General features: G+C 45.7%; 1 protein-coding gene across 2 annotated transcripts in view; it reads right to left on the bottom strand.

The window, feature by feature from the left end:
• Positions 1-27,348, bottom strand: part of LOC126527645 (uncharacterized) — a 202,351-nt gene that overhangs the window by 161,258 nt on the left and 13,745 nt on the right. For both annotated transcript variants that reach the window (XM_050175455.3, XM_055068915.2), the window contains exons 2-8: positions 11,809-12,090; positions 10,548-10,985; positions 7,919-8,053; positions 6,409-6,614; positions 4,104-4,241; positions 2,728-2,822; positions 2,001-2,217 (exon numbers count right to left, since the gene is read on the bottom strand). In XM_050175455.3, coding sequence (XP_050031412.2) covers positions 2,001-2,217; positions 2,728-2,822; positions 4,104-4,241; positions 6,409-6,614; positions 7,919-8,053; positions 10,548-10,985; positions 11,809-12,090 — 1,511 coding nt within the window. The remainder of the gene's footprint in view (positions 1-2,000; positions 2,218-2,727; positions 2,823-4,103; positions 4,242-6,408; positions 6,615-7,918; positions 8,054-10,547; positions 10,986-11,808; positions 12,091-27,348) is intronic.

Raw genomic sequence — 27,348 nt, 5'->3', positions numbered from 1 at the left:
TCATAAAAGGCTGTCAGCTGCAAAACTATATTTCACTAAAATATGAGTGTGAAGCTATAATTGGTTCTGCATTGCCACCTTACGCGCGAGTTACCCGTAAACTGTGCAACCCAATCTGTAACAGCATGTGAAAAGGCAGAATGTTATCGCTTTTAGATGGCTTATGATATCATATGACAAGAGCATTTACGTCGAGGTCGTTTTCAAAGAGTCCTTGGAGAACATCACAAAACATGGTGCCACCATTTCAGCCAATAAAGCACGCTTTTATAGTTGCCGGTACATCACAGAGACGACAATTATTTGAAGTTCAAAGATGCCTTTCCTACTTAACCAGAACGCACCGGGTATGTGAGTAAGTGAGTGAGTGAGTGAGTGAGTGAGTGAGTGAGTGAGTGAGTGAGTGAGTGAGTGAGTGAGTGAGTGAGTGAGTGAGTGAGTGAGTGAGTGAGTGAGTGAGTGAGTGAGTGAGTGAGTGAGTGAGTGAGTGAGTAGAGTAAACAATTTATTGAATATAACAAAAAATAAGGCACGACCACGTGCTTGCCCCACTTGAAAGATCCTCGATCCTCTTTCACGCCTGTTCGAATCACTTGTAGTGTGCCATTGAGCACTCATGCTGGTTAAGGAAAAATAAGTAAATAATGTAGAGATGGTATGCGACTTGCGATTAAATGACCTGCTCCAAACATTTACGTGCGAGACAAGGTATTGAAATTAGTGGATAAGTCGATAGCTCAGGTGGTCACCGAAGTTCAACACTGGTGCAGTCCTGGTTTCCAACATGGTGCAGTCCATAGGCAGCAAACTGCCTGCAATTGAAGATGGCAAAATAATTTGCTTGAAGCTGCTCGTAATGAGCTCTTTATTATCTCATCGAGAATATTGTGTGGTGCAGAAACACTCGAACTAGTATTAAGCCTACTATTGTGTTTGGGAATTCCTGCCGTGGTAATACTAATGAGAGGCATCGGGGAATGGTTTCTGTTGGGGAAAGCAAAAAACATGATTCAGTGAGTGAAAACAGAAGCTAAGTGTCAATTCACACCCTCGGCGCAAAGGTAAGGAGGAACAGAAGCGTCCGAGCAATATGTGAATGCCGTATACCAAGCATAACTTTCTGGCATCAGGAGCAGCCACCAAAATTTACGGGGGCTGTCTCAAAAAATGCGGGGCAACTTCTTGTGATGAAAGTACGTTGGCTATGAGGTCCTTAACGTGTCGTATTCATAAGTATATGAAATACTTATATCACTTGGAAGTAAAACTTATATGCTTGACTGATCGTGCAATATTTTTTTTCTTCGATAGCTTCCTGAGAAAACAGATAAGCCACGGCTGACTAGCGTCATCACATATCTAGATGAGGGCCACGTGCTTACAATTAAAAAGAATTAAATTATGGGATTTTACGTGCCAAAACCACTTTCTGATTATGAGGCACGCCGTAGTGGAGGGCTCCGGAAAAGTCGACCACCTGGGGTTCTTTGTCGTGCACCCAAATCTAAGTACACGGGTGTTTTCGCATTTCGCCCCTATCGAAATGCGGCCGCCGTGGCCGGGATTCGATCCCGCGACCTCGTGCTCAGCAGCCTAACACCATAGCCACTGAGCTACCACGGCGGGCCTGCTTACAATTCCGCCTACTTTTCGCATACATAAGCGTTCGTCCGGGCAATATTTCTCCCGAATGTCAATGAACTATCTTGAATAGTTCTTTGAATACCTTTCAGCGGATATTTAGCGCCTACGTACAAGAGCAGAAGTTCATATTCTCCGCCATAGCTGGTCACAGTGATAGCCTGCCTTTAAACTCTTCCTTGCATAATCTTTGACAACTCGGCAAAGTCTGCTAAGCTTATCATGCGAGAAAACTTATAATTGCAGTGTTTCTCCAAACGTGTTTCTTTTTTCTTTTTCTCAATGAGCTGAACATGACGGCAGGCTCCGCAGCTTGTAAAAAAAAAAAAAAAAAAAGGAACGAAACGACCACCGCTCACATCTCCGTTCTCCTGCTCGTCGCCGTCCCCAGAGAAGTCCTCGTGCAGATAGTGGTCTCCGTTGGAGCGAAGGGAGAAGCTGAGAAAATCTTGACCCTGAGAGAGCAGCTTAGGCGACCAGGCAACCGCCTTCACTACCAGGTTCTCGTTCTCGATGATCAGCGCTCCAGGCCCCAGCACCACCTCCGAGGTGAATCGCTCCACCACAGATACCAGCCTGCACGTAGAGCATGCCGTGAATGCGCCCATTACAGCTACAAAAGGTGGGTGTATATATATATATATATATATATATATATATATAGCTAACGTTAGCCAAGCTGTTCAACTAGAAGAAATATTAAAGAAATAGATGGGCAAGAAAGAATCCTAGGACCTACAGTGTTCGTTCATCAGACCTCTCCTTATACGTCTGAACACAAGGACCGGCGGGCCCGAACTCAGGCACAATCGAATTGAGGGGATTGTTGCGAAGGGGACAGCGCTTAGAATGACCGAAAGTTGGACTGGTTGGTATGGATTTGCTTGAGAAAAAAGGAAGGTTGGGCGTGCAGTCACGGACCGACAGAAATGGACAATGAGCGTTTGTGTCGACCGCTTCCTTCTTCTGCAAAACACTGCGACCGCTGATGCTTCCTTAATACTATTCAATTAAAGTCAGCCCTTTGCGAAATATCCTTCGCTGACTATATGTCAATCGGGCAGCGAGGGCTGCCTGCGTACTTACTTTTCAACAGCCATTCCTTTCGCGTCTCCTTCTGCGATGACGCTGTCATTGAGGGCGAGGAAGTTGCTGATCACGTGAATCATGGCTTGTGCAATCTGCATTGGAATGAATGCGCCAAGTTACTTGTACGAGAACCGCATTTCTTTACTAAGAAAACATCGCCTGCTACTTCTCGACTGCCTACCCTTTTCCCACCTCTCAAACCCTACGATTATATCTCACTCTTGCTGCTCCGACTGCGAATTAGTTTCACCGGCACCGCCTTGGGAAAGCCACCTCGCCAGCCTGTGCCTTTTGTGGTGAACCATAGACTCTGGAGCACCTCCATCTGGCCTGCCCTGCTCACCTGTAGCAGCGCGGCCGACTTCTGCAAGAGTTCGACCACCTGGGGCTCCCATGTTCACGACAGGAAGATATCCTGTTCCCCTGTCATAATCAGCTACCGGACTTCCTAAGTGTCGTCGAGTACCTCGACTCATCGGGGCTCTTGTCGAGGCTATATGAATTTTCCACAAAGATGGATGGCCTAACGACCATCCCCCCACCTCGGCCTTCCTAATCCGCCACTACTTCACTTCTACTGGGCCACCTCCTATACAGTCTACCTCCAGCCGATTCTTCCGGTCGAACCCACTGGGCCCTCCCGGCCGGGCTGCTCTGATGCTACCTTTCTCCTCCTACCCTCTCTTTCTTTTAATCCCATCTCCTCCACCCTGCTTGCGCTGAGCCATGCTCCTACATGGGCTGCAGAAGATAGTGCCAGCCTTTCTTCCTTTCCCACAAGAACCACTTCTCTCACTCTGATAGTAAGCAATATTATTAATAAAAAATATATCTTTGACACCTCCTAATTATTGTAACACGGCTGTCTTTCACCTCAAGAAAGAGAGAGTCCGAATCCTCGTAAATTAAGGACTTGCTATTTCACAGAAAACCGATTGCTGAGACTAGGGACACTCCTTACGAAAATTCTATTAGCAGATACGTAAGTGTAACGTTATAGGCGTGAACACATACGTGTAAACACAAACGGTAACCTCCTGATGAAGACAACTAGTTGCCCTCGGAACATGCTCGAGGCTCGACAAGGTCTTAAGGATGATAAAGGTCACGCGTGAGCAAAGTCACGATCGTGGATCAAAATTACATGCGCTGTGGAATATAGTCAACAGGTGACATGGAAGACCGTGCATCTGTCCACAGAACTTTACACGCACACACACGCTGGACAGCTCATTGTTGGCCACGCCCTCTTGAATTCGCATTCTACGGTAATAAAGATAGATACCAGCAAGTCACGGATGCACGTAAATTCCTTAAAATTCCCGCATTCGGTGTCAGTGCTTCCGACATTCCAGGTTCAGCGTTTAGATTACCTTGATATCCTTGATGGCGTATTCGACAACTGGCTCAATCTTATCAGCGAAGCTCTGCAGCTGTTCCGGACTGATGTTGGTCGGGTCGTGCGTCAGGAACTCCAATTCGGAGGTGATGTTCTCGGCCGTCTGAAAGCTCTGCGTCACGACAATACAATGATGGGGCACTTCAGAGACCGTCGTCAAACTCGGCCCAAGATCGGAAGAAAACGTTCAGAATAACAAAGGTTAGTCTTGAACTTCACATGCTGGCTATAACACTATGAAATAACCACAAGTCATCATCAAAGCTGTCGTCATTTCACAGCTAGAGTGGTGAGCCAAAGGCCGAGGAACAAAACCGGACTCAGACTACAACTGGTTTGTAGCGTTACAGCCATCGCTCCGTTATGGTCTCCTAAATAAACGCTGAGAAGATGGCAAGCCCAGCTGAGCCTCTGTCAAGTCCCTATACTGCTTGTACAAGACAGTAAAGTAGGGTGTAATAAAGAAACTTGAATAATGAAACACTCTGATCTTTTTGTTTGGTACACATTTTTACGAAAGAAAAGTGTACAATAGAAGACCTAATATTCTTTATAGCGCAGTCGCCTCGATAGTAGGCTATGTTTTCAGACGAGACCACTTCTCGGATGATGTCTTGTCCTTTCTGGTAACTCCTGTATCCTACAAGTGTCAGCAAAGCAGGGATTATGACTTTTGCGCCTTTATCGATGGCTCAGAAAAAAAGCAGAACAAAGTTGGTACATTAAGGAACTGTAGGCCGGTTTATTTGCCTGCTTTCATTTAGTACGAAAAATGGCGTTTTACTTTTGTTTCACCGATATTGCGCTACTTCCGTCGCTGTAGAGGTCGAATCCTTTTCAACGTACCATATAAATATAGACGCTAACAAGCAAAAAGAAAAAATATCAATAAATGAGTATCTCTAAATAACAATGTTTTCAAAAAGCAGGAAAATAAACACTTATTCTATGAGAAAGTGCAGCAGTATTTAAAAGAATAGTAATTTTTTTATAAAGCCATGTGACACGACCTCAGCAGGCACATGAACCCCAGTGTAAACTTCTGCGTTCTTCCCTTCTTCCCTAATTCTCCTCGCTATTTTATCCCCTGAGAACAAGAGCCCTGTGTGAATTCCCGCATGCTCAGAAACTGGACTTTGACGCCTTTAGTATGAGGCACAATAATTTAGTATTTAATCTTAAAGGTGTTCAGCAAGTAATCGAATCCTATAAACAATTAAAGGTAATTGTTTATTTGCTACACTAAGAAATTTACAGAAACTAACAAAACACTAATGTGGACGCCATCTTCTTTAATATGAGCTGTGTTAAGTGCCAGTATTACACTTGGCTCTTCCCGTTCACGGTCAGCTTTACTGTGAAATTCCAATTTACAAGAAGCATTCGTACAAATATTTGGGCCACTAACACTATGCTAAGTATAACAGCCCCATAATAGCCAGGAAACCCCAAAGTTGTTCGGCCTCGGCTTTAGACGTAGCTTCTACGCATCTCTTACGTTTTTCTGAGCAATCGATAATGGCGCAAAAGCCATAATCCTTTCTTTGCTGACGGTTGCAGGATGTAGGAGTTACCAGAAAGGAAAAGACATCTGCGAAGTGGTCTCATCTGAAAACATAACCTACTATAAATAATATTAGGTCTTCTATTGTACAGTTTTCTTTCTTAAATATTTCATCAGCAATGAATCTTTACTGCCTTCATATCCGCAATATGCGCATTGTTACCGATACAAAAGTTGTGCACCGTAGAAAAACGTGTAATCTGAACGGCTAACCAAAAAATCTCAGTGTACTCCGACAAGAACCAATGTTGCTGGACAAGATTTCATCTCGACAGATCTTACTCACTTAAGAATTACTTAAGAATTCCACTGGAAAGCTGAGTAGCGCCAAAATGAAAAGAATGGCCATAAGATGCAAAACCGTGTGTGATCTTCACTGTGTGTTCTTCAACCTTAGGTTCGTCTTTGTCAATTTGGCGCATCTAGTGATTGTGCGGTCATGCGGAAATGCGGCGTGATCGCACTGAGCCAATCACGCAGGGGCAATGGCGGGAGTGCGAAATAAGGAGGAGGGCGGCTACATGAAAGAATGGCACTACCCTAATTGAGGCTTGTTTATTTCAAAATCTGAATGGTGAAATCGAGAAAGCACTGGATCGTTTGTTAGTACGCAGGTTAGCTTCTGTGTATGACAGGCCAGCTAAACCAAATTACGACCATCGTTAAGAGTTACCAGTAAAACGCCAAGAGATTGGTATGGGCCCGTGTACCTCACCTTATACCGGCAGTGCTGCGCCGAAATTTTCATCCAGCCCGTCTGTCCGCTGGGCAGCAGGCGGCACTTTCGTCTCGCATACTTGTACTCGCTGGCCGGGTTGTAGGCACCGTACGGACACTCGACCTTGGCCACGGAGCCATGCGCTGTGGGCTGCCAGTGGAAAGTGCCTTTGTCCGTTTGCTGCAGTTCTTCCGGGCATGTGTCTGTTGAGATAACGAGTGAACTGAGTTGTAGATTTCTCGAGAGGATATTGCAAAGGCTGAAAGGTCCTGTAAATTCTGAGTTTAACACCAATTCAAACTTGAAGTTTCGTGAAAGTCATCTGGCGTTGCGGCAGAAGTACACCGTTAGAGTAAAAGGAGGTGCCGACAATTGATGTTTTGAGAGTAGCTAGCCAGACCGTATACTTTGGCCATAATGCACAAAGAGCGCCCGTGGTGCAGAGTGAACTAATCAGGAAGAGCTAAAACACTTCACCGAAAGTACATAAACTCTAAAAATGGAGTTGAATAGGTTGCAGTTTTTCTCGTACACAGTAAAATCTTTCGTGCTCTTAAGAGAGCTGATGGTTTCTTGTCCCATACCCCTTAAGGCCCTAAAAATGTGTCGTACGGAACAGCAAGATGCAACTATGCCATCGATGTGAGCAGCCGCAGTGAAAAAAGGTATTAATTCTCACCACCTAGTGCGCACCAAAATATCTGGCACGAGAGTTGGACAGGGATAGCCTTAAAATTTATTTCGTGTCAGGTTTCTGATGCGTGTCACAACTATAATGTTTACATGCTAAAAAATTTGCTAACACTAAAATAAAAATATGTCCTCACCAACGTTTATATATGTACTTTACTCCCAAGACAATTAGTTTCAGCCATTACACAAACGAAGCACATTAAAAAGTGCAAACATTTTTGTTGTGAAATGCAAAGCACTGCAGGCACGACAGCTGGCCAATTCTCACGCGCAGTAAGTATTTCGCTCTTTCGCGCAGTACCGCTTGACGTACACATTTGTTGAGCATTTTCACCAAGCCGATACCGTCTGCAGAAATCCTCTTGAAGCCGGGCGAAGGGACGAGGACATGAACAAGACAACAAACTCGATGGTACGACCACCGACTGCCAATGGCTTTCCTACGGACTGTTTTCCCAGTTCTTAGCATGCGCTACGCGTGCGACCTTACACAAGTACAATTGCTTAAGTATTTGCTTCCTTCGCTGTCTTCCGGTGACCTCTGAGAAACTACAGAACTGCTTGTTGGACTAGCTGCTGCTCGCTAAAATACATGTTTCTTGCCGCAGGTCAAAACACACACAAAAGAAAAACACATTGAAGACAACACATACAAGACAGCACGTGTTGTCTTCTATGTGGCTTCCTTTTGTGTGTGTTGTGACTTGCGGCAAGTAACATGTCTTATGAGAAACAAATTGCAAACAACGCGTCCCTATCAACCATGCAGGAGGTAGCTAGGTTCAAGCAATCAAAAGGTAAACGGAAGGCCTACCTCTGAGCTCGCACAGTGGGCCACCGTAACCCGGAGGGCAGTGGCAGGTGAAGCTGTTGATGCCGTCCTCGCACTCACCGCGGTTTTTGCAAGGGCTTGAGAGACACTCGTTGATGTTCTGCTCGCAAAGGTTTCCTGCAGTGAAACGTGCAATGCGACACAGTCACCTAATCACAGGCTGCGATCACATGTTTCATTACGTCTGCTGATCGCGTTCGCGTGCATGCGTACGTAGGCATGCTTGCGCCGGCTGCCTGTGTGTGTGTTGTCGTATCACGTACCGCGTTTTTCAATAAGACAAACTGTTGCGTGATCAGATGGTCCTTCAGATGAGAAAATAATAAAAAACGTCAGCTTTAGTCGCATTCGTTTCAGGTTTTCGTGAACCTTAATGCAGGAAGGTCACCTTAGTATAACGTGTAGACTCCTGCGTCTTTCATAAATTTCAAGCGCTGCCTTCATAATTGTGGAGGTTGTTAACTTCACAAACATTGAATGTTAGTTTCTCGTTTCGTAAGGTATCGACAAAGTGAGCATCTTAATGATACGCGAAGTGTGGTCCCGGAAGCGCTAAAAACAAAAAGAATGTCTGTGTTGGAACAATTTGGATAAGTTTTACTCTGTCAATATGAATGTCGCATACACTCCATAAAAAGTTTGCGCCCTTTGGGGTAAACTTTATATACATATATACAGATATACACCCTTTGGGGTGTATATTTGCCACACAACAATAATCGTCATCTGTCTTGCCCGCATTTCCTTTCTTGAAAACGCTGCGCTCATTACTTTCCTGTCAAGAATGCTTTGTCATGCTGATAACGCGCATGCCGTTCGTGACTTGGAAGTACCGGGCTCGCAGCATTAAAGAAAGAAAATGCGGGCAAGACAGATGACGATTATGGTTGTGTGACAAATATACACCCCAAAGGGTGCAACTGTTTTTAGAGTTTACGAGAATGCGTGAATTGCTGAACGTAAAATTCCCTAGTAGCCTGCCATTGCGGACAATACTTGAATATCAATCTTTTCCTCTGTTCAGTATGTAGCATAGAAGTTACTTACAACAAAGGAACGAGAAGAAAGGGGGTTAATTGAGAGGCCCGATTTTTACTAGTCATATCATAAGAAGCCAACAAACACTTACACCAAGGACAACATAGGGCAAATTTTTCTCAGACGTAGGTTGCAGGCCTCAACATTGCAAATTTTGCTAATCTGCAAGAAATTATCAGACTGCCTCAACTCGGCTGCTTGTACAGATCCCTTGGAAACCGTGCCTGCACAAACTAAATGCTGGACGGTTGAAGAAACGACGCAGTAAAGCGTGTGCGAGCAAATGAAACTTCAGATGCTCTCTACAGCTTGAACGCTGCAAAAAAAAAAATGCAAAAATAAGTGGTACAAGAAGTAGGTTCCCTCTACCTGTGTACAGCATGAAACATTCAAGTTATATATGATATTCTCATTCCGAGGCTGCGAAACACAAGCGCATCAGACTGCATTAGTGTTGCAACCACCCCCGGCCGTTCGGGGCGGCCGGTTGGTAATATACACGCCCCAATATACGTGGAAATGGCCTGCGAGAACTACACAACATGATAATGCGTCATCCGGACTTCTCGTTAAAAGGCCTACCCTCTCGGGGAGAAAATCGATGGGATGTGCGGCATTCAGTAAGTGCACTTAGGGTCGCTGCAGTTACGTGCTGCCTCTCGAAACGTGTGCTGGCGCTACTACAAACACTGAAATAGGCCCTTTAAGGACAAGGCCTAGCTGGGACTGGTATAGGTTTGCTCGCTCAGTTAACGGAGTGATGGAGAAATTCCTTGTCCGATGTAGGTGGCAGGCTCTGCACGTTCAACCTTGTCGTTTAAGCTTGCGCCTAATTAGCAGTGAACCAACACGTTGTTAGCTTACACGTTTGTACACTTACTTGCGCATTTGCGCATGTCACATAGCATGACTATTGTCCCATAGTGTTGTATATACTAGTGGCAGTGCACTTTGTATTCTGAAACTATCCTTAATTGGTGTGCAGTGTACGGCATAGCATCAAGCGTGGTAATATTCAAGCTTATTGCTCAAGGATAACGAACAGCGGCGTTTTTGTCTCTTTTTCTCTTCTAAAGTCAGGAGACCACAACGGGTGGCCAACTCTCGAATGGATGAACTCAGTACAGAAGGGTGAGAAAAGTGTGGAAGAAGATGAGGGCGTGGCTGGCAGTTACCGACCCTGTCGGTGCCAGGATCCGCCAGTGTTTACTATAAGAACGATGCAGTACAGCTGCTTGACTAAGATGGGAACCGATAGAGAAACGTACTGCGAATGGTTATAGCCTACAACAGAACTAGAGCAAGAATAGAACCCGGCTTTGTGTTTATGGCAATGCAACAGACTACACACAAAAACTAACAGGCCAACGAGTTGTCAGGCCTTATAAAAAGGAAATTTTGTCTATTTACTGTTATCCAGTGGAAGAGAGAAATACCAGAAATCGGGGCATATCTGGCCGTCCTGACGGGGTCAATACGAGAGATGGGTCATTTACCTCACAAGTCGGGATAGCCGCGCTAAATTCGGAGCGCTTGGTAGCTCCAAATCACAGCTGCAGCGATCTGGACTCACCCGCGTATCCCTGCACGCACTGGCAGCTGAACTTGACGTCCGACTCGTTCAGGCAGCGGGCGCCGTGCAGGCAGGGGGACGAGAAGCACGGGTCGTACTGGTGGCACGTCTTGCCGTAGTAGCCGTCCACGCAGAGGCACGTGAACATGTGCGACGCGTTGGACTGGCACACGCCCCCGTGCAGGCAGGCGGACGGCTTGAGCAGGCACGGGTTGAAGTCGGAGCAGTTGCGGCCCGAGAAACCCGTGAAGCAGTCGCAGCGGTACTCGCCGTGGCCCGTGTTGACGCAGGTGCCGAACGTCTTGCACGGGTTCTCGGAGCACGGGTCGAAGTGCTCGCACGCCTCGCCGTAGAAGCCCGGGTCGCACACGCACCGGTAACCGGGGCGCGCGTCCGTGGCCTCGCACGAGCCGTGCTTGCAGACGTTCATCAAGCAGTCTGAGGTTTAAGAGAGAGAGAGAGAGAGAGAGAGAGAGAGGGTTATGAGAACTTTATACAACGCCAAAGTGCTCTTGAGAAAAAGAAAGCTTTCTGCGCGCTGAAACTCTCACGAAAATTTATAGTGAATGGAAGCTTTCGTACCACAGAACCTCAATAAAGGAGTGAGAGATCATTTCCGAACACTTTCGTGGGACTTTCGTGATAGGAGAGATCGCAAAGACATTGTAAGAGCCAAAGTAAGGTACGAATAAAAATAAGAAATTGATTGGGTTGTGCATTCCGTGCCCCACTACCTAACACAGACGCTGCAGAGGAAAGCTCCATATTGCTTTCTATTATGTTGGGTTTTTCATCATTTGTCAACCCACGTTTGAGCACGTCAGTGGTTTCACATTCCGTCTCCATTTTATTGTTTCCACCACCTGCAGGGATAGCATGTGACTGTCTTACGGCTCCTTGTTTTAGATGAAGGATGTAGCACAATAAAACGTGAGAAGGAGGGGGCGCACAGGGAAATTTTCATTATTTTATTCGTTCAGTGCATGTCTTCCCGGAAGAAAGCTTGTGAAGAATGACTGCAATGCGGACAAAGCACCGCGCATTCACCATTGTGCCTGAGCAGCGGTGAATGTTATGCCTGAGCAGCCACATACATAAACGTTCCCGATTAATAAACAAACTTTGGTTGTGAGTACAGCGCATGCCTCGACTATTTCGTCCGGCTATCTTCTTCGTCGACGTTAAATTGCGCTATACCCACGCATAGCGTACGATGAGGCGTGTCATCTGCAAACTGCTTAGCTCTGCAGTATATGCTCACAGTCGATGCGCGTCGCGAATCTGTCCACAGGACTGCCGATGCCCTCTTCGCGGCCGTTCCAGGCGTACACCCGGTACTCGTAGTCGGTCCAGGGCCGCAGTTTCAGCACCGGAACGCACTTGTCGGCGCCGGCGCCCGTGGTCACGTTGACGTACGAGGTGACGTTCTCCGACGCCGCGCGGTACTTGACCACGTAGCCGGACACGTTGCCGTACAGGGGTCGCTGCCAGCAGATGCGCACGCTCGTCTCGTTCACCACGACAGCCCGCGCGTTCTGGGGGTCTGTGAGATGGTAGATTAAAAAAAAAAAGAAAGATTGGGGAGATGAGATAGATAAGGATGGCATCAAATATCAGTCATTGTGCAATGCCGGGTCAGAGCCAGTTCCAAGAGAGACGCGTTGAAACGGCCAAATGCTGGCAGTGCGCAGAGTGTACGGATGACCCGTCTGCAGCAACAACACCCTTGCATTAACTGCCGGGAAATCCAGACAGTAAAGAAATTAGTAACACTGCTTAGCTGCTGTGACAACAGCGTGGAAAAGCATTGCGTATCTATATAAAGCATCGCACTAAATAGTATTATTATTCACATATTATATTTTGTAATAGAATTCGCCATTTTCTTGCGTTGCCAGGAGCACCGTGGATGTACCGATGACCGTTATTGGGCCGGCATTTGTCGAGAAATACGTTGCTTCCAGAAAGACGTGAAGCCGTCCAAAACAAGGTTGAGGAACTCCAGAGTCACATGTTTGTAAGTACAATAACGAAGATAAAAAAGGGACACCGTAGACTCTCCAAGGCTCGCGTGTTACCTTGGTCCTTTAGCCAACCCCCGTCAATTTAGACGCGTTCAAAGTGGAAAAAGGCATGAGGTCCACCCTCGTGACGCGTCAGCTGTCGCTAAGCGTCACACGCTCGCTTACCCGTACACGTGAATGGCACTGGTATACCGCACCGCACCGTTCACACATATCCTTTAGCGTGCGCTCAACAATCATTCGCGGTGTTGTGAGACTCAGTATTAAAATATTTAGACGCGAATAAACGATGCTCAAAATGGGCTGCGATATACTTCTTCTTCCTTGACTGTAAACTAGTTTGCGGGCTGTGTCCTACACCTATATATACTCAATATGCGCGATTTACAACGCCGGCGAGGAGTAACCTCAAAGCGGTGGAACAAGCCTGGAGTGCGGCCGAGTGAACCACGACTACGCGTCGCGGTTTTCGCGACACCTGTCCCTGTGAACGGTGCGCGTAATCACAACAGCTGGTGGTGCTGCGATTCTGCACAGCGCCTTCTTCCCGTGTCTCGGAGGATCGCTTAATGTCAACGTGCGTTGTTTTGCATCGGGACCTCTGAATTGAGGCAACTGATCCCGCAAACCCTGCACAGTGAAAATGCTACCCCCACTTGTGCGAGTTATAATTACGGATGAAGCAAGACAGAATGTGATGGATTGTATCGTTGCTTTATCAAAGGGCAAGCCTAGCAATGCATCGACCCCGAATGCGCGCCAACAGCATTCCATATATGCAAAGTATGCGTACAGAGTGAGGTATCCCTGTGAATGCATCACAATGCGTGGGAATGTCCATGATAATTAAAATACCTTCCGTGACAAGCACCGGCACAAGGCAGGTGGCTTCTTTCGAGGTCTGGGCTTGACCGTCGTATCGCCTTAATCAGACACAACACTAATTATGGAGCCTCGTATGGCGTGTATGTGCTTCGTATATATGTCCCCCTCTTACACATGTGGCTCACGTGATAGCACGTGCACTTGAGCAACCGTTTAAAAAGCCTTGTCGCAATCTAATTATTCGGAGTGTCCGTTCGTGGAAGCAGTGCTTTTACGCATGCACGCATGAAATCCTCCCTCCTGCACACCCGGCCCCTTGATTTATTGTCTCGCCCCGATCCCTAGCTCGCCCGTTCATGTTGCCCTGTATGACACTAATTGTCGCTGCCACTGCTCAGCATTTCGGCATTTCGGCACTGCTCGGAACTGCTCGGCATTTCCCAATCGGAAATCATAATGACAGAGTGACGAACAGAGCACGCGTTGAGGCAACATGCAATAAAGCTACCGAAAAGCGGACACAAACGAACCGTGAAAGAAAACGAAACGTTGAAAATAAACTTACAAGAAATGGCAAACAGGGTGCCTTGGAAAGTATTCATGCAGCATAACTAAGGGAGCAAGTGTCAACAGAGCCAACGCAGGAATGATGACGAAACCCCGAATATAGAAGACCATGTTCGAGCACGTATCCATCACCATGGCGTCAGCAGCGCAGCAGCTCTTCGATAGAGAGGCTGGCTGTTGGGTCAAGATTGATCACGCAGCAAGCCAAGGGGAAGCTTTAGGAACTAAAGAGAAAGTAGGAGAAAGAAAGCACCGCCTATCGAAAATGCGTGCAACGACAGACGTAGGAGACGTGCCGATCGCTGCATTTCCTTTTTTTTTCTACGCTGCTAGTAATCCGTTCTCCACCAGTGCCTTTGAATGAAGGACTTGTGAAGACTATACTGTGTAGCACAAAACCTTAACGTGTAATATCTAATGGTTGGCTCGTTGAGGTGTTTGGTGCAGGACACGCTAGCTTGTGTTCATATAGGAGGTTGTGGCCAAGTACTGCACCAGGGTGGCCAATCCTGCTCTGGTGAGGGAGTGCGTTACCGGTTCTGGTCACCGGGATCAGGCCACACTCCAGGCCTGTTTATGTAATTTTATCAACACGCGGATTTTTCTTTTTTTTATTCCGGTGGAAAATTGCCGGCACCGGGATTCGAGCCACGGACCTCTTGCATGCGAGGCGGGTGTTCTACCTCTACGCCACCGCTGCAGCTCATCAAGAAAAAGAAATGGGCATGGGCAGGACATGTAATGAGGAGGGATGATAACCGATGGTCATTAAGGGTTACGGACTGGATCCCAAGGGAAGGGAAGCGTAGCAGGGGGCGGCAGAAAGTTAGGTGGGCGGATGAGATTAAGAAGTTTACAGGGACAGCATGGCCGCAATTAGTACATGACCGGGGTTGTTGGAGAAGTATAGGAGAGGCCTTTGCCCTGCAGTGGGCGTAACCAGGCTGATGATGATGATGATGATGATGATGATATGATGATGATGATGATGATGATGCCGCTAGCTTGGAGGCTTTCGCCGGCAATTTCGCTGCCGTAGCGTCTCACCGACTGCAGTTCTGAAACGTGTTATACCACGCGTACATTACATCAGAAGCGCTTAGATATGCAAGTCAAGCGGAAAATCTGGACGGAGGAGGAGGAAAATCATGTACTGAAAAACAAAAATAAGAAAACAACAAGCTATTCGTGTTATTAAAAAAAAAGCTAGCCCAGTACTTAATAGCGGTAAATCTCTAAGTATGCGATAGCTTAACTGGAATGAGGTAAAGTCATGTCTTGACCGCTTTGCGGGTGTCACGGGTTATCTTGCACCCTCGTATTTATTAAAGCGATTTTTCTACGCCTAGTATTTCTTGCAAATTTGTTATTTCAGGCCCACTGTGACGCGTTCGCTCAACACACCTCGAATTATCTGTTGTATACACCCTCAGAGTGGCTGACGTCGCCTTATATTGCAGTCAAGAAACGGGCACAGGAGGTATATATATATTCAAGCACAGCACAGCAGTCCGATACTCTAATCATTAGGCCGCGATCGCACGCATCCTTACCACGCGCCAAAGGCGCTCTTTGGGGCGTCTGACCACGTGCGTTAGGTTTCAGTTTTTCGTATCATTCCCTCGAGCCAGCTTGTGTCATCAGACGCAATGTGCAGACTGAGCATGAGCGTCCGGAGCGTCGTCGGATGACTTGTGGTCTAATCTCTTGAAGTATGGAACGTATTTACGCGGAAGGCGAGATTTTTCACGTGGAAATGAAAGTGAAATTGATAGCTTCGACCGTGGTGTAGGAGCCCAACGCACCACCTGCCTATGACACACATATCTGCTCTGCCACTTGTGCTGTGGAGGCCGCTGTGTGCGTGTTTTTTTTTATTCCTTGCTTCGTTGATTAATCGTGTGATTGTTTGTTTCACTGATGATTGATTGATTGATTGATTAATTGATTGATTGATTGATTGATTGATTGATTGATTGATTGATTGATTGATTGATTGATTGATTGATTGATTGATTGATTGATTGATTGATTGATTGTGTAAATGAGTGAGAGTTCTTGAAAGCTGTGCTATGAGTTGATGCCGAATTCCGTGTTATGAAGATCCGATGGCCGGGCAGCTTTGATTGGGTGTAGGCGGCCTTCGCAGCTATCTGCCGCAGTAGACAAGCGAGAAAGTTGACTGGAGATAGCGAAAGTTGGGACAACAAAATTATGATGAGCCGAAAATCCTAACGGAGTTATATTTGTTTAGCGAACACTTGGTTAGTTCAGGAACACCACTTATCGAAGGTGATGGCGAAAACCCGGACGCGCAAGGGGCGACAACGCGTCAAACGAAAGAAAAAAGATAGTGTGAGCTGTTAAACAAAATAGAACTAAGCAACGGGTAAACACGATAACCGGGGAACGGTGACGCGGAAGCGATATATTCCACGTCCGATAAGGAATCTAAAGTGCTTCGTCGAAGTCTCCGTGTGCCAAAGGGTTCTGCTGTTTATCGGAGCAAGCGTATACGCGGAAAATGATGGGTCGACGAAAGGCGCAAGGAGAAAGTTCCGAACCATGAAACAACGATAAAGCAAGAATGAAAGGAAGAAGCGCAGTTTCTTTCCATTCGAGCGAGTACCGCCGGAACGCATTTGGTTCGACGGATGAGAGCGTCCTCGCACACTCTGGCTGAGAACCATGCAAGAGTTTGTATGCGTGCGTGCGTGTGTGAGTGAGTCTGCGTACATGTGCGCGTTCGCTGATTCTTATCGACACTTCGCCATCTATGCGAAGCTTTTGACGATGTTGTGAAAAGGCGGCATGGTGTTGACGCGAGAACGTAGATAAGGCGGAACGAAAGAAAAAAACAGGGTACACAATGCAAATGAAATATGTGTGCAAGTAATATAGGAAACGTTTCTACAAACACTGCTTGCAGGGCGGTGAAAGAATGGCGAGCGGTGAGCGGAAGACGTAAACACTGACAGCGCGTTTACGCGCATTGCTGAGTGCTCTAGCTTTTATTTTTTTACTTTCCCTAACATTGCCCTAAAGCATCCGACCGATGTTCCCGGATGAAAAGGTCGAACGTCGCTTTCGATATCCCAACACGCGCGCGAGATTTTGCTTCCGTCGCAAAGTGCTTTCCGCACACTTCGCATTGAACTCTAGCTTGGGCCATTTACGGGAGAAGAAAGCGAGCTATGAAGGTTGCGTAACACTCGGCCGTATTTTATTTTCGTCCCTCCTGATCGAGTAGAGTGAAAGAAAGCGTTCCAAGTGAGCGTTTGCGCGAGGTAAATCAAGGAATAAACTGAACTGATAGTTATCATTTTATTCATTTCTTGTCGTGAAATTATGCTTCCGTGAGTGTGTGCTCAGGAAAGGCGGCTTAGTTCTCCTTCTCTTTAATAAAACGGCGATACCGGCAGAAAAATTCTTGCAGAGTACGGTCAACTCTTAGCGATGACGCTGTGTCGCTTGTGCGATGGACACAGTACTGCTTTTTGAGAGGGAGAAAAGGGGGCGAGACGGACGCGATAGGTATGAGATCTATTCATTAAAATCTATTATGCATGTCTTCATGATATGTTTCAGTTGTGTCGTCCCCATCATTATAGCCAGCCTAGTTTTGTGTCAACTGCAGGACCATGGGCCTCCCTTAGCTATCTGCAACTACCGCGGTCCTTGGCCGGCTGACTCGGTTATATGCCGATCTTTTTCTTAATTTTATCAGATCCCTTAAATCTCTAAAAAAATTAGTACTTCTCAGATTCTACGGAAATATATACTAATTATGAGGCACGCCGTGGTGGGGAACTCGAAATATGTTATTTCACCACTTGGAACTCCTTATAGCGCATGTAAATGCAGCAGCACGAGTGTATTTGCACTCCTGTCTGTTTGAGATTTGGCTGCTCCAGTCACAAATCGAACGTGTAACCTCGCGTTCAGCGTATAATGCCATGCCACTGAGCTACCAAGGTTGGTAAAGCGACGTCTCCCCCAATTTAACAAAAAAAGAGCCTATTGAGTTGTAGTTTCGTTAGCTGAAATGTAGTACGAAAAGAATTGCTCTCTAAGACTGAAAGAAATGACAGCATGCTTGGTAAAACAGCGAGCAAGCGAGATAGCGACCGCGAAAGGAATGACTGCTGAGTCGCGGGATCTAATCCCCGCCACGGCGGCCGCATTTCTATGATGGTGAAATGCGAAAACACTTGTGTAGTTAGATTTGGGTGCACGTTAAAGAACCCCAGGTGGTCCAAATTTCCGGAGTTCCCCACTTCCGCGTGCCTCATAATCAGAAAGTGGTTTTGGCACTTAAAACGACATAATTATTAGTTGAATGACTGCTGAGTAACTGATGATCGGATAGCATAGGGTGAGAATCTCATTTCGGCGTTTCTGTTGATGCGATCGATCAAATGTCGCAGGTCAAAATCACCGCCACTCAATATTGACTGGGTGGGTGTCGATGGCAAAAAAGAGCCTATTGAGCTGTAGTTTCGTTTAGCTGAAATGTGGCACGAAAAGAACTGCTCTCTAAGACTGAAAGAAATGACAACATGCTTGATAAAACAGCGAGCAAGCGAGATAGCGACCGCAAAAGGAATGACTGCTGAGTCGCAGGATTGAATCCCTGCCACGGCGGCCGCATTTAGATGATGGTGAAATGCGAAAACACTTGTGTAGTTAGATTTAGGTGCACGTTAAAGAACCCCAGGTGGTCCGAATTTCCGGAGTCCCCTACTTCGGCGTGCCTCATAATCAGAAAGTGGTTTTGGCACTTAAAACCACACCTTAATTAATTGAATGACTGCTGAGTAACTGCTGATCGCGTAGCAGAAGGTGAGGATCTCATTTCGGCGTTTTTTTTTTTTTTTGATGCGATCGATCAAACGTCGCAGGTCAAAAGCACCGCCACTCAATATTGACTGGGTGGGTGTCGATGGCAAAGTGGCGGAAGAATGCCCCAGTGCTGTCGCAAAATGAAAGCGCGACACGTACTCCACCCACGGGTGCGCATGGATTGAGCGATGAATTGAGTCCGCTAACGGTGATAAAAAAACGAATAAAAAAACTGGGGGTTACGATTAGAAGAACCCTTTTGTCGCAGAAAAGAAGACCATTTGGTGCGTAGCCCAGGTATACATCACTTACAAGGGGTCTTCGCCCGTTAACACGATTTCTCGAAAAAAAAAAAGAAAGAAGAAGTGATACCTCGTGTAAGAGTCCGGCGTCTCTAAAGATTTTAAGTTACGCTGGTATTACGTCATCTCCTCTTTGCTCTGTATTGCGATAGCATTTATTCAGACGCTCGACGCGCATTGACGTCGTCGTCGTGCTGTCCCATTATCGACGGAGGACGCGTGGCCCGTGCGTGATGGGTTCGAAGGTATCTAGAGACTCGGATTGCGCTTGGCTGCGAAAAGGACAAAAAAAAAAAAGAAAGAAGGAAAGAAAAAGAAGGAAACGACAAAACCCGCCGTGTTGGCTGAGAGAGCTGGCGGTGCGCTTATGATCGTATACTGAGGTGGCTGTCGCGTTACAAAACTGCGATCTGTAAATAGAGAGACCAGTTCGTTCTCCATAACCCGCGTTTTGTTTCAATAGAAAACAAGAAAGGTTCGCTCACATTGTGCGTGATCTCCACAATTTTTTGTTCCCACTTTCCTCGCGATGCGAGTCAATCTGAGATACTAGAGAACGTATTGCAGGACAGTAATGTCAATGCAAGCGTGAAGCTCGACCTTACGGCGCAACTCCTTATACAACACGGCCAGCACTAAAGCGGCGCAAGCATCTCGCGTGACTCTTGAAGGCATATTTCTCCAGTCCTACTCACAGAGATATTGCGCGAAACATTTTATTAAAGAACGTCTTTTCCGGCGAGTGCCCTTTAATCTAAGTTCCGGTTCGTATAGAAACATTCGGCACAAAACTGCTTTTAAATTTGCCAAAAACGCCAGGATGCGAAAATTACTTCCAAGGAGCTCCACCCCACGACATCACAACTGCGATGTAGTTTGCCATGAAATCGAATTAACTGATAGGGAGAGACGTTGGTTGACCGAAGAGAGGAAAGTCTGCTGACCGCACCGTAACTGCGCAGTCACTCACTGTAACCAATACGGGCTGTCAAGCGCACCATTCGTTGAATAAGGCGACTAGCTTTCTAGAATCGTTCACCTGTTCGCTTACATCGGGAAATATTCATTGGTGATTTATCTGGAAATTTTTCTCGCTGACTCTCTTCACCTGCGTGCGCATTTCTTTGTCATTTTCCCGTCTCGGCTGACCCGCCTCTCCAGTGCGGGGTTACAAAAATGTGCTTCTCTTACGGCTAACCTCCGAATCTTTCCCATCTCATCTTTCTCTCTGTTTCTTTCTCTTGAATTCGAACAAGAGGTTCTTCATCTGCACACCGCGTTGGCCCAGCGAGGTGCAGGGGCTGTGGGTATCTGCTGTTGGGCAGAAGATCCCGGGTTCGAGTCCCTGCCCCGGCGTCCGCATTCTGACGGCAGGAATGGCAAAAACAAACACACAAACAAACAAACAAATAAACAAAAAGAACGAACGTGTACTCTGCTTTCGGTAACACGGTAATGAGTCCGATGTGGCTGAAATTAATCCGGAGATCCAGTGAAATGACGTTCCCGAAGTTCTTTCGATAGCTTAATCTCACAGTTTCTCATACAAACAGTTCGCGACTGCTGCGCACAATGATGCTTAGCTGAAGCGATGTGGTAGCCGTGGCAACCATCTGTTCTGAAGCTTGAAAACTGCAACTAACTACTACTACTACTACTACTACTACTACTACTACTACTACTACTACTACTACTACTACTACTACTACTAGCGCTATTATACGGACAGCGCATTGTGTACTAGGCACCGCGTATTTGTGCCACACGTATGCTAGTTCTTTACGCGGAGAGATAAAGTAATATGTTACGCTTCTAAAGAACGACGACGCCGAATGGAAGATAACGTAAGAATCGGTTAAAGCGTACTGAATGAGATTGACTCACTAAGTACCGACTCCGATACGGCCTTATTAAGTTACAGAGCGGGACTCTCCTCGTATTATAGTTTCCTTCGCCGTTTATATAAGGCCGCCTATACTACGTCTCCGTCGCTTCTTCTCGCTGGCTATTTTTGCGCGCTGTCATTTTCGTTAGTACCGAGACAACAACAACAAACAAAAAAGGGGCAACGAACGGCAATTCGGGAGGGCCTTTCCGAAATAACGATTTCCGAGCTTACTTACCGGGACCGCCTGTGCCCTGCCGGAAACCTGGCCCTCATTCTGTCACGCCTGTCCTAATAGGGTGCGCTCAATGAACGGCGCATTATTGGGCCATTTAGTTAATCACGGCAGGAGCAGAACATTGCGGAGACGACCCCTTGTATGAATCGACCGGTACTTCCATACCACTACCGCGCGCAGTACTTAGTAGTGCAGTGCGGAAGCTTTGCTCGCACTTTTGCTGATGGCCATTAACTGAAAGTCGATAAATGTCTGGCTATTGGAGAGGAAATTTCGATGTCGAACGTGTACGGAGAGACCGTTTGCTTCTACTCCTGCTGCCGGTACTGAGGTACCAGGAATTTTCGGGATCCCGGAAATGCGTATTTGCACGGCGCCTTGTGTTATTGTTCTCTCCACTCCAAATACGGTGCAAATTTCTAAATGCGAACGTTTTCTTTTTTTTTTCAGATCTATAAGGTAACCAAATTTCTTTGTCATAATACCGTCGTATGACCCCGCTGTAGATGTTTGAATATTACCTGCCAGACCCAAAGTTTACGGGAAGCGAAGTGACATTTACGAAGACGAACCAAGATTATATAACTGCAGAGAATTGTCATGTTACAGCGTATACGTACAAAGCAATGCTTCGCATTCGAGCTAAGCACGTATTTTGCCGCCGCAGATTCCGGTAACTTTGCTGCTATACATCTTCTAACCGAACAATCTAAACCAAACGTAGTTTCACGCGAAAATAAACAAATAAATCCAGAATGGTGAAATGTGTACGTTTTAAATCTTTTCGTGTCTGTGCTGTATGGTTCTTCCTATACCTGTCCTTTGTTCATCACACTGCAGTTGTGTGTGTAGTGCAGTAGAACATGCTGTTGCTGGCACCCTTCTTAGTGCTCATGCTTTCTGTGTAATTTTTCGTGTGTGCTCCCTCTTCCTTTTTCTATTTTTACCTCCTTTCGCTTTCCTTTATTGTTTTTCGCATCTTAAAGCTCGGTGTCGCTTTGTCTCGTGTTTAGAACGCAATTGTTAACCCTCTTATCCTTCACTCTGCGTGGCTTTTATGTATATTGAAATGATTGTAATAATAATAATAATAATTTAGCTTAGCAATGTATATCGTTAATGTTGTACCCAGCAAAACGTTTAATTTATCACCAGCCGGCTTTTACAGTGCTACGTATCTTGCTGCTAACTGCGGGCTTACACTTCTTTTTATGCCGGCGCGTCCCCTTTGGTTCTGCTACTAATATCACAATTTGTCACAGTGGTCACTTGCTTATGTTTAGGACGCGGAATAAAGTTTTGTTGCACGGGTGACGATGCTTACTCTAAAATTCAGCCAATCTTCGCGTCTTTTTCAACATTTCAATGTACGTCGACTTACTCGAAAGTTCATAGAACGCTGGGCCTCCGAGTAATAGTACCTGTACAGGGTCAGCTAAAACAGAGTCAGTTAAGTGGAGAGAGTGCACAAGTAGTCAAGCGAACATCTGCTGAAGTTCCCTTGTATAACTAGCAAAGGTCTCTCCTGATCAAGTGTGGATTATATCGCCGCTGCGTAATTGAGATGCCGACGGTCGCGCAAAAAAAAAAAAATAATAATAACTGCTTAAAGGGAGCGAATTTCCCAATTAGTTGTCGAATAGAACAACGGCAGGGCACCATTTTCGTGGTGGTAGGCAAAACTATACACTGGCATAATACTTAGCACGTTGCATTTATTTTTGTATTATTCGCATATACTTACCGCCGTAATAGGCCATTGTACATGCGGTATTTATATTGTACAAAAGTGAAGATGCCTCAAAGTAAATGTTATTTTTCTATGTTTTATAAATCTCCATATATTATCTATGAAGTTATGCAAATAGCATTTCTCTTATCCGTTAACATTTCTTTCTTTTTGTTGTTGTTGTTGAGCGGTATTTATTCCTTCTTTTTTTTTTTTTTTTTTGGCCCCGCTATTCAAAGGGCAATTTCATCGTCAACTTTGATCCAGATTTTTACAACCATTTCATTGTATTACAAGGGAAACATAAACAATATTTGATTCAGTTAAATATCTTATGTTTTCGGCCATGGCTGCATCAGTAGACTAACATCTGAATCCTTACAGGCTGCATCGAGCAATCGGTTGCGCAAGCCACGCCAAAAAAGAAAGCTGGAGTTTGCCAAAATTTCTTGCAGCGTTCAGAAAATGAGCTTTACGATTCGGTAATCCGGCTGGAAGCTGACCAATACTACGTGCGTAGCGGCCTCGAATATATGCAAAACATTTTTTTTTTTGTCTCGTAGGTTTGGAGAGCCACGAAAACTGCAGACGTTCGTAGTTCTTATAATAATCTTCACTCTAACCACAGTCCTAAAGAATAGAGCTTTCGGGCTCTTGTGCCAAACCGTTATTTGACACCGGCTATTATTACCACAGGCAGGCAATGACAGACGAGCGCAGACGATGCCACTAGAGGCATAGGCGTACAAGCATGAGAGATGCGCACCTACATCTTGTTAGTATATATATATATATATATATATATATATATATATATATATATATATATATATATATATATATATATATACATAGCGTAACCTTGAGAGACAGAAAGAGAGCGGTTTGGATGAGAGAGCAAGCGGGTATAGCTGATATTCTGATTGAGATTACGAGAAAAAAAATGGCGCTGGGTAGGTCATGCAATGCGCAGATTAGATAACTGTTGGACCATTAGGCTATAGCATGGGCACCAAAAGAAGGGAAGCGGAGTGGAGGAAGGCAGACGATTAGGTGGTGCGACGAAAATAGGAAATTCGCGGGTGCTACTTGGAATCGGCTGGCGCAGGACAGGATTAATTGGAGATCGTTCTGCAGTGAACATAAAATAGGATGATGACAATGATTATTATTATTATTATTATTATTATTATTATTATTATTATTATTATTATTATTATTATTATTATCTGTACATCCCGGTCTTTAGGGCTCGAATGGAGTGGCCGAGTGCAACAATAAATATTATTATTTGTATTATTATTATTATTATTATTATTATTATTATTATTATTATTATTATTGAAATAAGATAGTGTGATTACATATTTGGCAGCCTTAGCGGCATTCTAGTTGATTGAACGTGGCGAGTATAAAAGCAAAATTAATTTACAGATTCTCAAGAGACGCGTGAAAGGAGGAAAGACTCGACAATAGAAGTCACGATAAAGATTGCTTTTTTTTTTTCGTTTTTTCTACAAGTGCGCCTAAGAAAATGTCGGTATATTCACTATAATTCCTCTTTCACGCCAATTCCCCCTCTCACCTTATACATACGAAGAAGGGTGGCAACACGCCGATGATGGAAAATTCAATAATTCTCGCCTTTCGGCGCCCACCGCTCTCGCAGAGGAGCGCTGTACATCCGGGTCTTTAGGGCTCGAATGGAGTGGCCGCCGAGTGCTGTGCACACACGGGCCGACGAAGCCGGCGCGCTATTCGATGATTGGCCGTCGACGATGAGCTCGGTATTTTTCACGCCGAAGCGGCGGAGGGGAAAGTAAACGCGCGACGCGGCGTTATACGGTGTTGCGTCCAAATATAAGTCTCGCCCTCGCCGAAGCGGCGCTGCGTTCGGAAAAGGAGGAATCGATACATTAAAACTGAGCAAATAAAACGCACAAAGTATATCACGCGACACGTCTGCTTGTGAAGCTCGTGCTCCTCGGGGTGCTTGCGTCGATAACGAGCGTCTCGTTTGCTCGCGCATTGAAAATGAGGATCGTGCTTATCTCGTTTGCGAGTTACCTGACGCTATTGCACATCCGCGATTTATTTATTTATTTATTTATTTATTTATTTATTTATTTATTTATTTATTTATGTGACAGCTGCTGTTGCTTGTCAGTCAAAAGAAGCTTCAGCAATTGCGCTGATTGTACGTTGCCTTCTCTGCCCATTTGGAATTTGGTATGTAAAGATTCCGGCTGAAAAAAAAAAGTTGACCATCCTTGCAGGCATGGCATCCAAGAGCTAATCACGATTCGTTATTTCGTTTCACTCACAAAGAAAGGCTGTGATGCCCCTGCTGAGTTAGGTGCTTGCAAGCAACTATCCCATACGAACGCGTTGTCTTACAGAATACCAGCGTTCACTAAATGCGTCTCAAACTAACACAAGTACGCCAGGCTACGTACGTCATCCACTTTTCCTGCCAATGCAACGCTTTCTCCTGCTCTCTCTCTCTCTCTCTCTCTCTCTCTCTCTCTCTCTCTCTCTCTCTCTCTCAAGGCACGTCAAATGTTTGCGTCGTCGTTGAACAAAGCACACGAGAGAGAGAGAGAGAGAGTGAACTTTAATGAGCACCAGCAGTTCAGTCGGCTGGGCCTAGGCCTCCCACGATGGGCCGTCGAGGTCTTGCCTCTTCGCCGCTTCGTAGGCCGGCTGGGTCGCCCAGAGTTGGTCGTCGAGAAAGCACATGATATACCAGAATTTATAAGCAGTTTCGTGGTGTTTAATTTTTGGGACACACGTAGATGCGTTGCGGAAACAGTTCCGTTGGTGATAACTTCAGGGGCCTCGTCCTCTTTTCCTCGATTCTTAATTTTTTGATATCGATGTATACAGAGTGTAGCGTAAATGACAGCTGCATGTGCACATCAACCTTCCGGCTAAACGGATGGCTGGTTCGTGCTCAAGCTTCGCACAAAGGTGACATTTCGCAGGGCTTCCGATATAATAACACATATCCATGTAATCCCTACCCGCTTTGTCTGCAAGCAATCATAAGTACGCGTCGTCAGCGAAGATGTGCGTCAATCAATCAATCAATTAATCAATCAATCAATCAATCAATCAATCAATCAATCAATATTTTTGACAAAATCAAATACAAGATGGGTATAAGTACACGTTCGGAGGTCCCGAAGTAACAACTGTCGGGGGGACCTCCTAACAAAACATGAAAAGGGGATAGTAGGATCGTTATGTAAAAACAGTTATGTCCATTTCGCTGGAACAAAGCTGTGCCGCCATCTATTATCGTTAGTGTTCGCCGGTTCGCCTTGGTCGCCGTGTTTTGCCGTCACAGCCGAATACAATGGCACTGTTTTGTTTTTGCGAAATGCAGGTTTTTATTTGTTGTTGTTGTTTGCCTAGTTACGCCGGTGACGACGCACCGTGTTGATTTATTCTGGAGCAAATCACGCAGGTAATGCAAACAAACCTCGGCTTAAATTGTGCGCACCGCGTAACGGTCACCTATGCACGAAGTATGACCACGAACAAGCCATCGCTTTAGTATGAAGTGTCACTCTTAATTGGCGTTCTTATTTACACAACAGGCCAGCGTAATGCTCTAGTGGCAGCTAATTCGTTACACAGATTTGCTAACCTCTTAACTCTTCTAAGCCCAGGTATAGATCTTGCCAGATCAGCGAGGGCTCCCTGGGGATACCCCTAACGCCCTCTGGGCTCTTAATCCTCTCGAGCACCTCTCAATCGCAGTGTACTTAGTTTCGTACGATGCCGGCAACGTTGCGAAGGCAAGAGAGACTTTTTCCACTCCTCTCACACGCACTCAAAAAGTAGGGCGTTACACATAAAAGAGAGTTACGGGTATGTGTCATGACATTTAACGTAACATGGCTCTTATATATCTTTATCACAAGATATGACGTAATTATCGAAAGAAATGCATCGCATTTTTGAGCTTATCTATCGCCTAATGAGAGTAGTGACACGTTTTTTCAACCAGCGGCCACAACGCACCGCTCCCTCTCGTGACCAAAACATAATACGTCATATATTGCAAGCACAAAGGTGCACAAGTAATACGTGATTTGATGTAGCTCGATATCCACAGGTTGTATTTGTAATGTACCAAATAGTTGTTCAATATAAGGGCGCCATAGATCAAAAACAACTGCACTGCGAAACGCGTGGAGTGATATACTTCTATGACGGCACTATTACCTGCCAATATGAGAACATAGCAGGTAACGCTAATACAGGGATAGTGGCAGCTCGCGCGCAATGATCCAGGAAAGGTTTTTCCAGAGCGCAGCTCTAGGACGCCCGTTCCTGCATTGAGAGTCGGTGTGCCTCGGCGGCCTTCGTAACCGTGGGGAC

This window comes from Dermacentor andersoni, chromosome 9 (genome assembly GCF_023375885.2).
Source record: "Dermacentor andersoni chromosome 9, qqDerAnde1_hic_scaffold, whole genome shotgun sequence".
In the NCBI taxonomy this organism is placed as follows: Eukaryota; Metazoa; Arthropoda; class Arachnida; order Ixodida; family Ixodidae; genus Dermacentor; species Dermacentor andersoni.
This window is presented reverse-complemented; position numbering and strand designations above follow the sequence as displayed.